This window comes from Aquarana catesbeiana, linkage group LG05 (genome assembly GCF_042186555.1).
Source record: "Aquarana catesbeiana isolate 2022-GZ linkage group LG05, ASM4218655v1, whole genome shotgun sequence".
Taxonomy (NCBI): Eukaryota; Metazoa; Chordata; class Amphibia; order Anura; family Ranidae; genus Aquarana; species Aquarana catesbeiana.
In genome coordinates, this window is record NC_133328.1 from 541,383,098 (window position 1) to 541,395,454 (window position 12,357).

Here is a 12,357-nt window from a genome sequence, read left to right on the forward strand (position 1 = left end):
TCTTTATCTTGGTGCTGGTGTCAGTGCTCTCTATCTTGGTGCTGGTGTCAGTGCTCTATATCTCGATGCTGGTGTCAGTGCTCTTTGTCTCGGTGCTGGTGTCCATGCCCTCCATCTCGACGCTGGTGTCAGTGCTCTCTGTCTCGGTGCTGGTGTCATTGCTCTCTATCTCCGTGCTGGTGTGCGTGTCCTTTATCTCGGTGCTGGTGTCAGTGCTCTCTATCACGGTGCTGGTGTCAGTGTTCTTTATCTCGGTGCTGGTGTCAGTGCTCCCTATCTCGGTGCTGGTGTGCGTGTCCTCTATCTCGGTGCTGGTGTCAGTTCTCTCTATCTCAGTGCTGGTGTCAGTGCTCTATATCTCGGTGCTGGTGTCAGTGCTCTATATCTCAGTGCTGGTGTCAGTGCTCTCTCGGTGCTGGTGTCAGTGTTCTCTATCTCGGTGCTGCTGTCAGTGTTCTCTATCTCGGTGGTGATGTCAGTGTTCTCTGTCTCGGTGCTGGTGTCAGTGTTCTTTATCTTGGTGCTGGTGTCAGTGCTCTCTATCTTGGTGCTGGTGTCAGTGCTCTATATCTCGATGCTGGTGTCAGTGCTCTTTGTCTCGGTGCTGGTGTCCATGCCCTCCATCTCGACGCTGGTGTCAGTGCTCTCTGTCTCGGTGCTGGTGTCATTGCTCTCTATCTCCGTGCTGGTGTGCGTGTCCTCTATCTCGGTGCTGGTGTCAGTGCTCTCTATCACGGTGCTGGTGTCAGTGTTCTTTATCTCGGTGCTGGTGTCAGTGCTCCTTATCTCGGTGCTGGTGTGCGTGTCCTCTATCTCGGTGCTGGTGTCAGTTCTCTCTATCTCAGTGCTGGTGTCAGTGCTCTATATCTCGGTGCTGGTGTCAGTGCTCTATATCTCAGTGCTGGTGTCAGTGCTCTCTCGGTGCTGGTGTCAGTGTTCTCTGTCTCAGTGTTGGTGTCAGTGTTCTCTATCTCTGTGCTGGTATCAGTGCTCTCTGTCTCTGTGCTGGTGTCAGTGCTCTCTGTCTCGGTGCTGGTGTCAGTGCTCTCTATCTCGGTGCTGGTGTCAGTGCTCTCTATCTCGGTGCTGGTGTCAGTGCTCTCTATCTCGGTGCTGATGTCAGTGCTCTCTATCTCGGTGCTGGTGTCCGTGTCCTCTATCTCGGTGCTGGTGTCGGTGCTCTCTATCTCGGTGCTGGTGTCAGTGCTCTATATCTCAATGCTGGTGTCAGTGCTCTCTATCTCGGTGCTGGTGTCCGTGTCCTCTATCTCGGTGCTGGTGTCAGTGCTCTCTATTTCGGTGCTGGTGTCAGTGCTCTCTATCTCGGTGCTGGTGTCAGTGTCCTCTATCTCGGTGCTGGTGTCTGTGTCCTCTATCTCGAGGGTGGTGTCAGTGCTCTCTATTTCGGTGCTGGAGTCAGTGTTCTCTATCTCGGTGCTGGTGTCAGTGTTCTCTATCTCGGTGCTGGTGTCAGTGCTCTCTATTTCGGTGCTGGTGTCAGTGTTCTCTATCTCGGTGCTGGTGTCAGTGCTCTCTATCTCGGTGCTGGTGTCCGTGTCCTCTACCTCGGTGCTGGTGTCAGTGCTCTCTATTTCGGTGCTGGTGTCAGTGTTCTCTATCTCGGTGCTGGTGTCAGTGTTCTCTATCTCGGTGTTGGTGTCAGTGTTCTCTATCTCGGTGCTGGTGTCAGTGCTCTCTGTCTCGGTGCTGGTGTCAGTGTTCTCTGTCTCGGTGCTGGTGTCAGTGTTCTCTATCTTGGTGCTGGTGTCAGTGTTCTCTGTCTCGGTGCTGGTGTCAGTGTTCTTTATCTCGGTGCTGGTGTGAGTGCTCTATATCTCGGTGCTGGTGTCAGTGCTCTCTATCTCGGTGCTGGTGTCAGTGCTCTCTATCTCGGTGCTGGTGTCAGTGTTCTCTATCTCGGTGCTGGTGTCAGTGCTCTATATCTCAATGCTGGTGTCAGTGCTCTCTGTCTCGGTGCTGGTGTCCGTGCCCTCCATCTCGACGCTGGTGTCAGTGCTCTCTGTCTCGGTGCTGGTGTCAGTGTTCTCTATCTCAGTGCTGGTGTCAGTGCTCTCTGTCTCGGTGCTGGTGTCAGTGTTCTCTATCTCAGTGCTGGTGTCAGTGCTCTCTGTCTCGGTGCTGGTGTCAGTGTTCTCTATCTCAGTGCTGGTGTCAGTGCTCTCTGTCTCGGTGCTGGTGTCAGTGTTCTGTATCTCAGTGCTGGTGTCAGTGCTCTCTGTCTCGGTGCTGGTGTCAGTGTTCTCTATCTCGGTGCTGCTGTCAGTGTTCTCTATCTCGGTGGTGATGTCAGTGTTCTCTGTCTCGGTGCTGGTGTCAGTGTTCTTTATCTCGGTGCTGGTGTCAGTGCTCTCTATCTTGGTGCTGGTGTCAGTGCTCTCTATCTTGGTGCTGGTGTCAGTGCTCTATATCTCGATGCTGGTGTCAGTGCTCTCTGTCTCGGTGCTGGTGTCCGTGCCCTCCATCTCAACGCTGGTGTCAGTGCTCTCTGTCTCGGTGCTGGTGTCAGTGTTCTCTATCTCGGTGCTGGTGTCATTGCTCTCTATCTCCGTGCTGGTGTGCGTGTCCTCTATCTCGGTGCTGGTGTCAGTGCTCTCTATCACGGTGCTGGTGTCAATGTTCTTTATCTCGGTGCTGGTGTCAGTGCTCTCTACCTCGGTGCTGGTGTGCGTGTCCTCTAATTCGGTGCTGGTGTCAGTTCTCTCTATCTCAGTGCTGGTGTCAGTGCTCTATATCTCGGTGCTGGTGTCAGTGCTCTATATCTCAGTGCTGGTGTCAGTGCTCTCTCGGTGCTGGTGTCAGTGTTCTCTGTCTCAGTGTTGGTGTCAATGTTCTCTGTCTCTGTGCTGGTATCAGTGCTCTCTGTCTCTGTGCTGGTGTCAGTGCTCTCTGTCTCGGTGCTGGTGTCAGTGCTCTCTATCTCGGTGCTGGTGTCAGTGCTCTCTATCTCGGTGCTGATGTCAGTGTTCTCTATCTCAATGCTGGTGTCAGTGCTCTCTATTTTGGTGCTGGTGTCAGTGTTCTTTATCTCGGTGCTGGTGCCAGTGTTCTCTATCTCGGTGCTGGTGTCAGTGTTCTCTATCTCAGTGCTGGTGTCCATGAGGGAGGTAGCAGCGGAGAAGCCAATCAGCAGGCAGTGCTAACGCAGGATGCAGAGCACCCGGCCCACCATGGCTGAGGATCAGCACTGGACTGGGCTGGGACCTCCTGACCCTGCAGTGGAGCCCTGCATAGGTGGGGGTAAGGGCAGGGTGGAGGGAGGGGTCAGGGGCTCTCAATCACAGGTTGGCACATTGGCACAGGACTGAGCTGCCCTGACTGTGGCACTGATAACCAGGAGGAAGGGAGTTGGGGGGATGGGGCAGGGGTGGATATAAAGGCCAGTGGCTGTGGCTAGGGGATGCTGGAGGAGCAGGGATGGGGGTTTACTCTCTCTCATGCTGGTGGTCACTGGCTGCAGAAGGGGTTGTGACCTGGTAGCTGTGCTGTGCCTCTCCCTGTAGCTGGAGCCCCGGATCTCCCCTCCTCTTTTGACAGATCCAGAGAGGGGCGGCCCGGACACCTCTTCAGCTCTTCTCTCCTACCTCCCTTTTCCATCGGCTCCATACACCTCTAGCGAGGATTCCTCCCCAGCGGGACCCTCCTCTTCCCCTCTGCTTACCAGTTAGATGCTGGATGCCTCCTCCAGGTGTGCGGGGATTGCTCAGCACAGCATTACAGTGGGGGGTCATTGGGGGGCGATCTGCATCTCCAGAGCAGCGGGAATATTTATTTGTATTATTTTGCTCCAGCTGCTGGAACAAGTCCCCTCCCCTTCTCCTCCCCCGGACAACACAGCACTGACCCCACCTCCTCTCCAAGACACAGCCACGACTCCATCCTCGCTCTTCACGGAGCTCACAGACATTAACCCTCTGCTCACCGGAGTGCATCACCACCACAGCGGCATTGTTGTCAGTAGAGGCAGCTCTTCATTTAGACAAATTAGATGGTCGCGAGGCCCCTGTGAATGCGAGGCCTTAGGCGACCGCCTAATTTGCCTAATTAGAGAGCTGCCTCTGCTCACACTATCTGCATTCGGGGACATGCACCCACATGGAAGTCATATTGGAAGCAGTGGCTGTGTTTTTGCAGCCACTGTGTCCCAGTTGACATGAATGAGACTACCTGCATGTGAATGCATGTGACATCTCAGCCCTTGCATGGATGTGCGCTTAAAGCAGAGCCCCACCTTCTTGGGGGGCACCTCTTGGGGGGAGGGGGAAGCAGGAAACTGGTTTTGACAGGTAACTGCTCCCACTTCTGGCTCAGTTCATCATGCCGAACTGAGACGAAAGTTCGCCCCCCCCTTCCCCCACAGCCTTCTGGGACACTTTACGGGCCCCAAAAAACTGCGACCCATTCACAAACTTTGCGCATGTGCAGTAGGAAACCAGATGTGAAACGGCAAGACAAGATGGCATGGGCAGCACCCAATAGCCGATTGAAGAATCAGTTCAGGTGAGGACAATGCTGGAAGCCTGGACAGGTAAGTGCCCTAATATTAACAGTCAGCGGCTACAGTATTTGTAGCTGCTGACCTTTCATTTTTTGGGGGGGGGGGGGCCTGAAGCACCTCTTTAAGTATGCCCATAGCCCAATGATAGCTACATTGAACACTCTATAACACCTATGTAATAAGAAAGAAAAAAAAATTATGTGCAGCCTCTGATGTCAGCCACATACTCTTTGGTTTTATTATCCAATCAAAATTATCAAACCTGAAAACAATCAAACAGGTATAACTTCCATTTTGCACAATTTAAACTTGATTTTTATTGGATTCAAATTGGTTGGAATTTTTTGGAGCTGATTGGGCAGGGTGGAAAATTATTGATCGGCAGCACTGAGCTACCTTGTTCATGAAACTGATCGTATTTTGAGTAGTCAGATTATGAGACTGCATGATGAAAACAGAATTGTGATTAATAACTTACAATCGCATCTTTCAACTATCGGTCAAAATCCAGTTCCCCATGTGTGACAAATGAATGTGTTCTCAACTTTGGATTGATTATTCCTTTGGGAAGAGATTAATCAGAAAAGATTATCAAAGCATGTACGGCCACCATCACATGTTTGTAACAGGAAAGTAAATAGATAAAGTGCACTCTATAACATGTTTGTAATAAGAAAAAAAACAAAATACCAATGCTTTCTTATTGGAATCACTATGCCCGTGGTGGTACAAGGTACCCACGTCATCAGTTTAATATATTCCTTTTATTTGGCTGAACTCTTTGAATGAATGAATGAATGAATTCCTAATGGTAGGAAACCCCTGTGTCACACTAAATCTGAGTTTTGCTCATAGTAAAAAAAAAAAAAAAATGAGATCAGGTAATCTGCTCCTAATTTGTGATTGAAATTGGAAATGCCATTGTTCCTACCAGCCCTGTGATATGATGCCACCCAATCACTGTACTGTACTGTAAACCCCTCCTCTGCAAGCTGTACTTCTCCAGGGTCTGGCAAGAGAGTCCAGACTGTAACATATAAAAAGCTGTTATCACTTAAATCCTGCAGCCAGAAGTTCCTAGCAGAGTTTTGCTTTCACTGAATTTACAACAGGATATGTCCTTCCCTTACAAGGCTGTACACTTCATAGCAGAGCAATAGAAATATCACTGGTGCAAAACTGACAAACTGCTGAAAGGTAAGATTGGGGTGAATTTCTTCATGGGGACTCCAAATAAGAGTTTAATCCATTACAGTGCAGAAGTTTTCCTATTTTGTCTTAATAACTCTTAACTTGAGCTTGAATGTTTAAGTTATAATATTTCTCAAAATAATAACTGCTATTACTCTGAGCAACAGTTACTATACATGTTTGATTGTTTGATTACATTTTTACTTTTTTTTTTTTAAACAAATCGAATTATTAATTTATAGTACTTTGTGCAGATCAATATTTTTCTTTAGTTTATTAAAATATCACTATTGTACTTTATACATACAGTAGAGTACATTTAATTCTTAATGTTTACTATTTATTTTTACTTTTCTTCATTTATATAGGTTGCAAGAAGCAGTTTATTCCAAATCATTGTGCCTTATCTGAAGTCTGTGCATTGCCTTCCAAGCATGATTGAGATGTGCTTTGTGGCTGCAGCCTTTATATTCTCTCTCCTCTGTGAAACATGTGGTTTAGTCTTACCTAATTCCACAGACTTATTATTATCAGCCAGCAATTCCACCATCCTAGAGCCAGAGCTGATTGCTCAGCTGGACTCAGCAAGTATCCCCAAGGCCAGAAGGAAGCGCTACATTTCCCAAAATGATATGATCGCCATCCTTGAATACCATAACCAAGTCAGAAGCAAAGTCTTTCCACCTGCAGCAAATATGGAGTACATGGTGGGTGATTTGTTTATTTATCAGAGATACAAGCAAGGCATGTTATCCATTCTGCAATATACAACCATAGGAGTGTAAAGATACCTATAGGGGCTATTGTGGTTGACTTGTTTTTGAAGATGCGAGCTCCAGAGTTGCCATCATTGCTTTTTCCTTTGCTATTGGTTGACTTGCTGACCCAGAACAAAAAAAATATGCTTAGGTGTCAAGACACCTGATATGCACATGCATGTTCTGGGTCAGGGACAATGAGTGATGAAGGAAGGGTGATGAAAGCTCTGGAACTTGCACATTCAAAAACAAGTTGGCATCTTCTAACTTGTATCTTGCTGAATTCCTTGTGGAAAAACATGATTATTTCCAAATGTAAAGCAAACACTTGGGTTGATTTACTAAAGGCAAATAGACTGTACACTTTGCAAGTGCAGTTGCTCAAGAGCTTAGTAAAGGAGGCAAAGCTTCACCCAATCACATGCAAGGGAAATTAAAACAGTATTTTTGTTTGCACATGATTGGATGATGGAAGTTAGTAGAGCTTCCCATAATTTACGAAGCTCTGGAGCAACTGCACTTGCAAGGTGCACAGTCTATCTGCCCTTAGTAAATTAGCCCTATTGTGTCCTTGATGGATTTAGAATAATGGAGACTAAAATTCCAAGTATAAGTGTGATACCTTTCTTGTGTTTATGTGGATAGCAATGGATACAGAAATGTTGTCATTTGATCCCACCTAGTTTTGGATATAATGGCATACAAGCTTGCACTTAGAAATTATAGTTATAAATTTGTTTGTTTTATATATTACTAGATAGCCAAAAAAAATGTGAAATTAAATGAAATGTGTACTATTTCACAGTAATGCCGCGTACACACGATCGGACTTCTCGTCGGAAAAAGATACAATGGCTTTTCCGACATGATTCCGCTCAAGTTTGCCTTGCATACACACGGTCACACAAAAGTTTGCTGAACTTACGACCGTCAAGAACGCGGTGATGTACAACACTACAACGAGCCGAGAAAATGAAGTTCAATGCTTCTGAGCATGCGTTGAATTGTTTCCGAGCATACGTAGGAATTTTGCGCTTCGGAAATGCTACAGACGATCGCATTTTTAGATAGGAACTTTTTCTGACCGAAAAATTGAGAGCGTGCTCTCAATCTTTTGCTGGCTGGAATTCGGCCAGCAAAAGTCCGAAGGAGCATACACACGGTCGCATTTTCCGATGAAAAACTCTCATCAGTCTTTTGCGGGCCGAAATTCCGATCGTGTGTAGGTGGCATCAATGTTTGAAAAATGGTTTGTGCTATAAAAACTGTAAAACTGTAAAATGAAACAGTGGAAGCAGGTTCTATCTATAATTGTTCTACTGTGAGGGAGAATACGAGGGCAAATTTTGGATAGCGATAGGATGTGGGGCCGAAAGGTTAGTTCGGAGTCCAGGATTACAACTAGGACCTTGGAGTGGGGGGACAAGTTGATAGTTGAGCCGTTAATAGTGACAGAGAAATCAGGGGAAGTGGCACCTGGGGGAGGAAATATCATGAGCTCGGTTTTGGATAGGTTGGGTTTGAGGAAGTGATGTGACATCCAGGCTGATATGTCTGCTAGTAAGTTAGTGATGCGTGTGGAGACAGATGGAGAGAGCTGGGGGGTGGAGAGATAGATTTGGGTGTCATCAGCGTAGAGATGATATTGGAAGCCATGGGAGGCAATCAACTGACCCAGGGAGGTGGTGTAGATTGAGAAAAGGAGAGGTCCAAGAACAGAACCTTGGTGGACCCTGACGGAGAAAGGAAGAGGAGAGGAGGAAGTAGAGTTGTAAGTGACACTGAAGGAGCGGTGGGATAGGTAGGATGAGAACCAGCGAAGAGTACAGTCATGGAGACTAAAGGAGTGGAGTTTTTTGAGGAGGAGGGGGTGGTCCTCTGTCAAAGGCAGCAGAGAGGTCCAGGAGGACCTAGGACAAGTGTCTAGATTAGGAAAGTCAGGGCTTCCAATCTATTTCTTCTGGGTCAGTGACTCAGAAGGTATCAAAGTCATTAGACCAGGAGGACAGGTAGGAATATTCAGAATTTCCAATGGGAAGGTCTACTGTAAAAGGTTTTGTGCATTCTCAATACAAGTTCCCTTTAAACAATACTCTCCATGAATAATATTGGTTATACAGTGTTTTTTAACAATGATTATTAAGAAGTTTGATCATGTGTTAGGCTTCATGTACACAGTCGCAGAAGGGTGTACAGCATACAGGAAGTATAAATAGCTGGCGTAAGGGAAACACTAGTGCAGCTTACAACCACTCATTACAATGAATGGGTATACGCTGCTATGTAAGGGTTTACTCATGCATGAACATAGATGTACAACGCTGAATGCAGACTATGTCCAGGATTGTACGCTCTTGTACATACACGAGTTTATGCAAGGCCATACAGTCATTCATTGCAATGGGAGGTTGTATGGTGCACCTGTGGCTACCTTACACTGGCTATTTATGCTTTATGCACGCTGTATGCCCTTTATTTGCAAATATTAGTAACCATTTTTACTATTTATTGTCTAAGGATGGATAGTAAAGCAATAAAGCTAAGCAAAGCAGCTTGTATAGCACAGCTATTGTATAGTATTTTATTATATGCATTTTATGCCCGTCATATTTAAAGTATATCTAAAGGAAAACACGTCAGCTTCTTTTTTTGCTCTTCATTTCTTAATGGGGAGGCAAAACACCAAGTGAGAGGAAATCTCTCCAAAGTAAGAGAGCATGCCAGTTGCCACAGGAACAGGTGTCCTCATTGGAAGATTTTATCCCTCCTTCTGTTCCAGTGACAACCACAAAAGGTAAATTTATCATCACTTTCTATAATAGTGACAATGGTTACCAGGGCCAGCAGAGGGGCGCTTCTCCTAGATGGAACACAGGCAGCAATAAAAACCTGACAAATTGTTTAACTCTTTTTCCTTCCCTGTCCAAAACAAAAATAAATGTTGACTTTAGACACTTTTGGTTTTATGGATTGTAGATATCCATTTGGGCTATTTTTGCTTTAAAGGAGAAATGTAGGCTATCAAAAGGACAAACATAAATAGTCACCTATATGGCTGCAGCATCTGTCCAATGCTGCAGCTGTCCCCCAGCTGCAGCGGTCTAAAGCTGAATACTGAGCATCACATGATCACTGATAACTCAACTCTCAGTCTTCACTGAGTAGAGAGCATTGACTGTCAGTCACCACTCTCTGCTCTGCCCTCTCAGTGCTCATTGGAGGCTCATTGGGCTGCAGAAGGGGCGGGAGAGAGACTGCGCCAGCTACCGATCAGGCATCTGGGTGGATCCTGACCTTCAAGTCAGGATCCTTTCAGAGCATGGAACAGCTCTGTGATGTTAGCTAACATTGGGCTTTTACTTACAGTCGGCTGAATCTGGGTAACAGGAGTGCAAAAATAAGTGCACTCCTGTGACCCAGAAGAGAAGTATGGCAAAAAAAGCTTTGGCCATACTTTTTTTAACTAGTAGGGCTCTTGCACATGAGCCAGCTGAGCCCATTCAGTGCAATTTCCAGCACATTCCTTCCGCCATGGCAGCTCAGGTGCAGGATATAGCCTGTCTTTCACTTACATGGATGTGCTTTGCTGTACTTGTGTATATGGCAGTGCTATCATAAACATGAGTACAGCGTATGGGCTTGTGCACTGTACAAGTGCATATGATAGCACCACTGCATACATGACTACTGTAACACACAGCCATTTATGTCATTGACATGCTGTACGCTGCACCTAGGCGAGCAGAGGAAATATGCTGGGAATTACCCTGAACAGGCTTAGCTAAGCCATGTGCAAGAATCCTTAAACATGTACATAGCTCATTATTATACAATAGGTCCAATATATTGGTAACAATATATACCTTATACAGCCCACTTCCTGTTTCTTGTCTGGTAAAAAGCCTAGGCTTGTGACATCATGCACAGCTCCCTCTCTCACTCTCGTGAGAGTTTGCAAGGAAGGGAGGAGGGGATGAGTCATAAGCGGGCCAATAAGAAGTGCAGGGCTGCAGAGCTGGAGGTGTGCCTCCTGTGTGTCTGTGTAAATCCAGGAAGTGAGCAGACAGCAGCTTCAGCTGCCCACATTCAAAATGGTTTCACCCAGACTCAGTGGAGGGAGATTTCTGCACCATTTTTGGCAAGTACAGAATCACAGTATATATAAAATAATATGCAAAGTGGTTGGAGGGAAGCTTCATAATGGCAAAGATGTTTTTATTACAAATTATGTGAGCAGACAGCAGTTCCTCTTTAAAGTGATTGTAAACCCTCATTCTTTTTAATAACAAACATATCATACCTACCTCCACTGTGCAGCTCGTTTTGCACAGAGTGGCACAGATCATCATATTCTGGGGTCCCCCGGTGGCTCTTGCGGCTCCTCCCCGCATCAGATAACCCCCTAGAAGCGCTCTTCAGGGGGGTTACCTTGTGGGCGCGCTCGTGAGTCCAAACATTTGTGACCATAGACATGAATGCCGGACTTGGCCCCGCCACCGGCGCCCGCGTCATTGGATTTGATTGACAGTAGGGGGAGCCAATGGCTGCGCTGCTATCAATCTATCCAATCAAGAGCCGGGACCCCGTGGAGAGAAGGGGAGCGCGTCTTCATCGATGGAAATACGGGGCTCAGGTAAGTAAAATGGTGGTGCTGGGGGGCCGGTCACTGTCAGGTGTTTTTTCACCTTAATGCATAGGCTACATTAAGGTGAAAAAACACAAGGGTTTACAACCCCTTTAAGCACGTGATCATGACATGCTTCAGTTGACCACTAGAGGAAGTAGTGTTTTAAGAGGAAGCCTCTAAATCAGGGGTCTCAAAGTACTGGCCCACGGGCCATTTACGGCTCGCGGTCAGGTTACAAATAGCCCGCAGGCAGGGCCGATCCTAGGCGGGTGGCAGCGGCTGGGAGCTTTCTCTCTCCATCTCCTCTCCCCTGCATGCTGCTGCAGCCCAGTGCGCACAACACAGGAGAGCAGAGTGGAAGAAGGATCCGCCCATCGCCCCACCCACCTAGTTCTATCGAGAAGTGGTCGCTATAAAAAAAAGCCCGGGGTGAACTGCGTAAGCGCCGTACGTAATACCGCAACAGCTGATTTTACGATCAGCTGTTGTGTCAGCGATACGGCACGCTGCGCACAATAGCCGACTGAAGACATTTTTCAGTCAGATTGTGCCGAGGCATGTTCATGTAGGTGAGGGGCGGAATTTAACATGAAGGGGGCGGATGTTTTCATTGATGGCCAGTGCTGATCTAACATGAAGGGGGCGGATGTTTTCAAGAATGGCCAGTGCTGATCTAACATGAAGGGGGCGGATGTTTTCATTGATGGCCAGTGCTGATTTAACATGAAGGGGGCGGATGTTTTCATTGATGGTCAGTTCTGATCTAACATGAAGGGGCGGATGTTTTCATTGATGGCCAGTGCTGATCTAACATGAAGGGGGCGGATGTTTTCATTGATGGCCAGTGCTGATCTAACATGAAGGGGGCGGATGTTTTCATTGATGGCCAGTGCTGATCTAACATGAAGGGGGCGGATGTTTTCATTGATGGCCAGTGCTGATCTAACATGAAGGGGGCGGATGTTTTCATTGATGGCCAGTGCTGATCTAACATGAAGGGGGTGTATGTTTTCATTGATGGCCAGTTCTGATCTAACATGAAGGGGCAGATGTTTTCATTGATGGCCAGTGCTGATCTAACATGAAGGGGGCGGATGTTTTCATTGATGGCCAGTTCTGATCTAACATGAAGGGGCGGATGTTTTCATTGATGGCCAGTGCTGATCTAACATGAAGGGGGCGGATGTTTTCATTGATGGCCAGTGCTGATCTAACATGAAGGGGGCGGATGTTTTCATTGATGGCCAGTGCTGATCTAACATGAA

At 47.1% G+C, this 12,357-nt stretch overlaps 1 protein-coding gene across 1 annotated transcript in view; it reads left to right on the top strand.

Moving 5' to 3' along the window:
• The first annotated feature begins 5,175 nt into the window (after positions 1-5,175).
• Positions 5,176-12,357, top strand: part of PI15 (peptidase inhibitor 15) — a 66,584-nt gene continuing 59,402 nt past the window's right edge. Inside the window, exons 1-2 of the mRNA XM_073631821.1 lie at positions 5,176-5,713; positions 6,076-6,414. Coding sequence (XP_073487922.1) covers positions 6,142-6,414 — 273 coding nt within the window. The 5' untranslated portion in view covers positions 5,176-5,713; positions 6,076-6,141. The remainder of the gene's footprint in view (positions 5,714-6,075; positions 6,415-12,357) is intronic.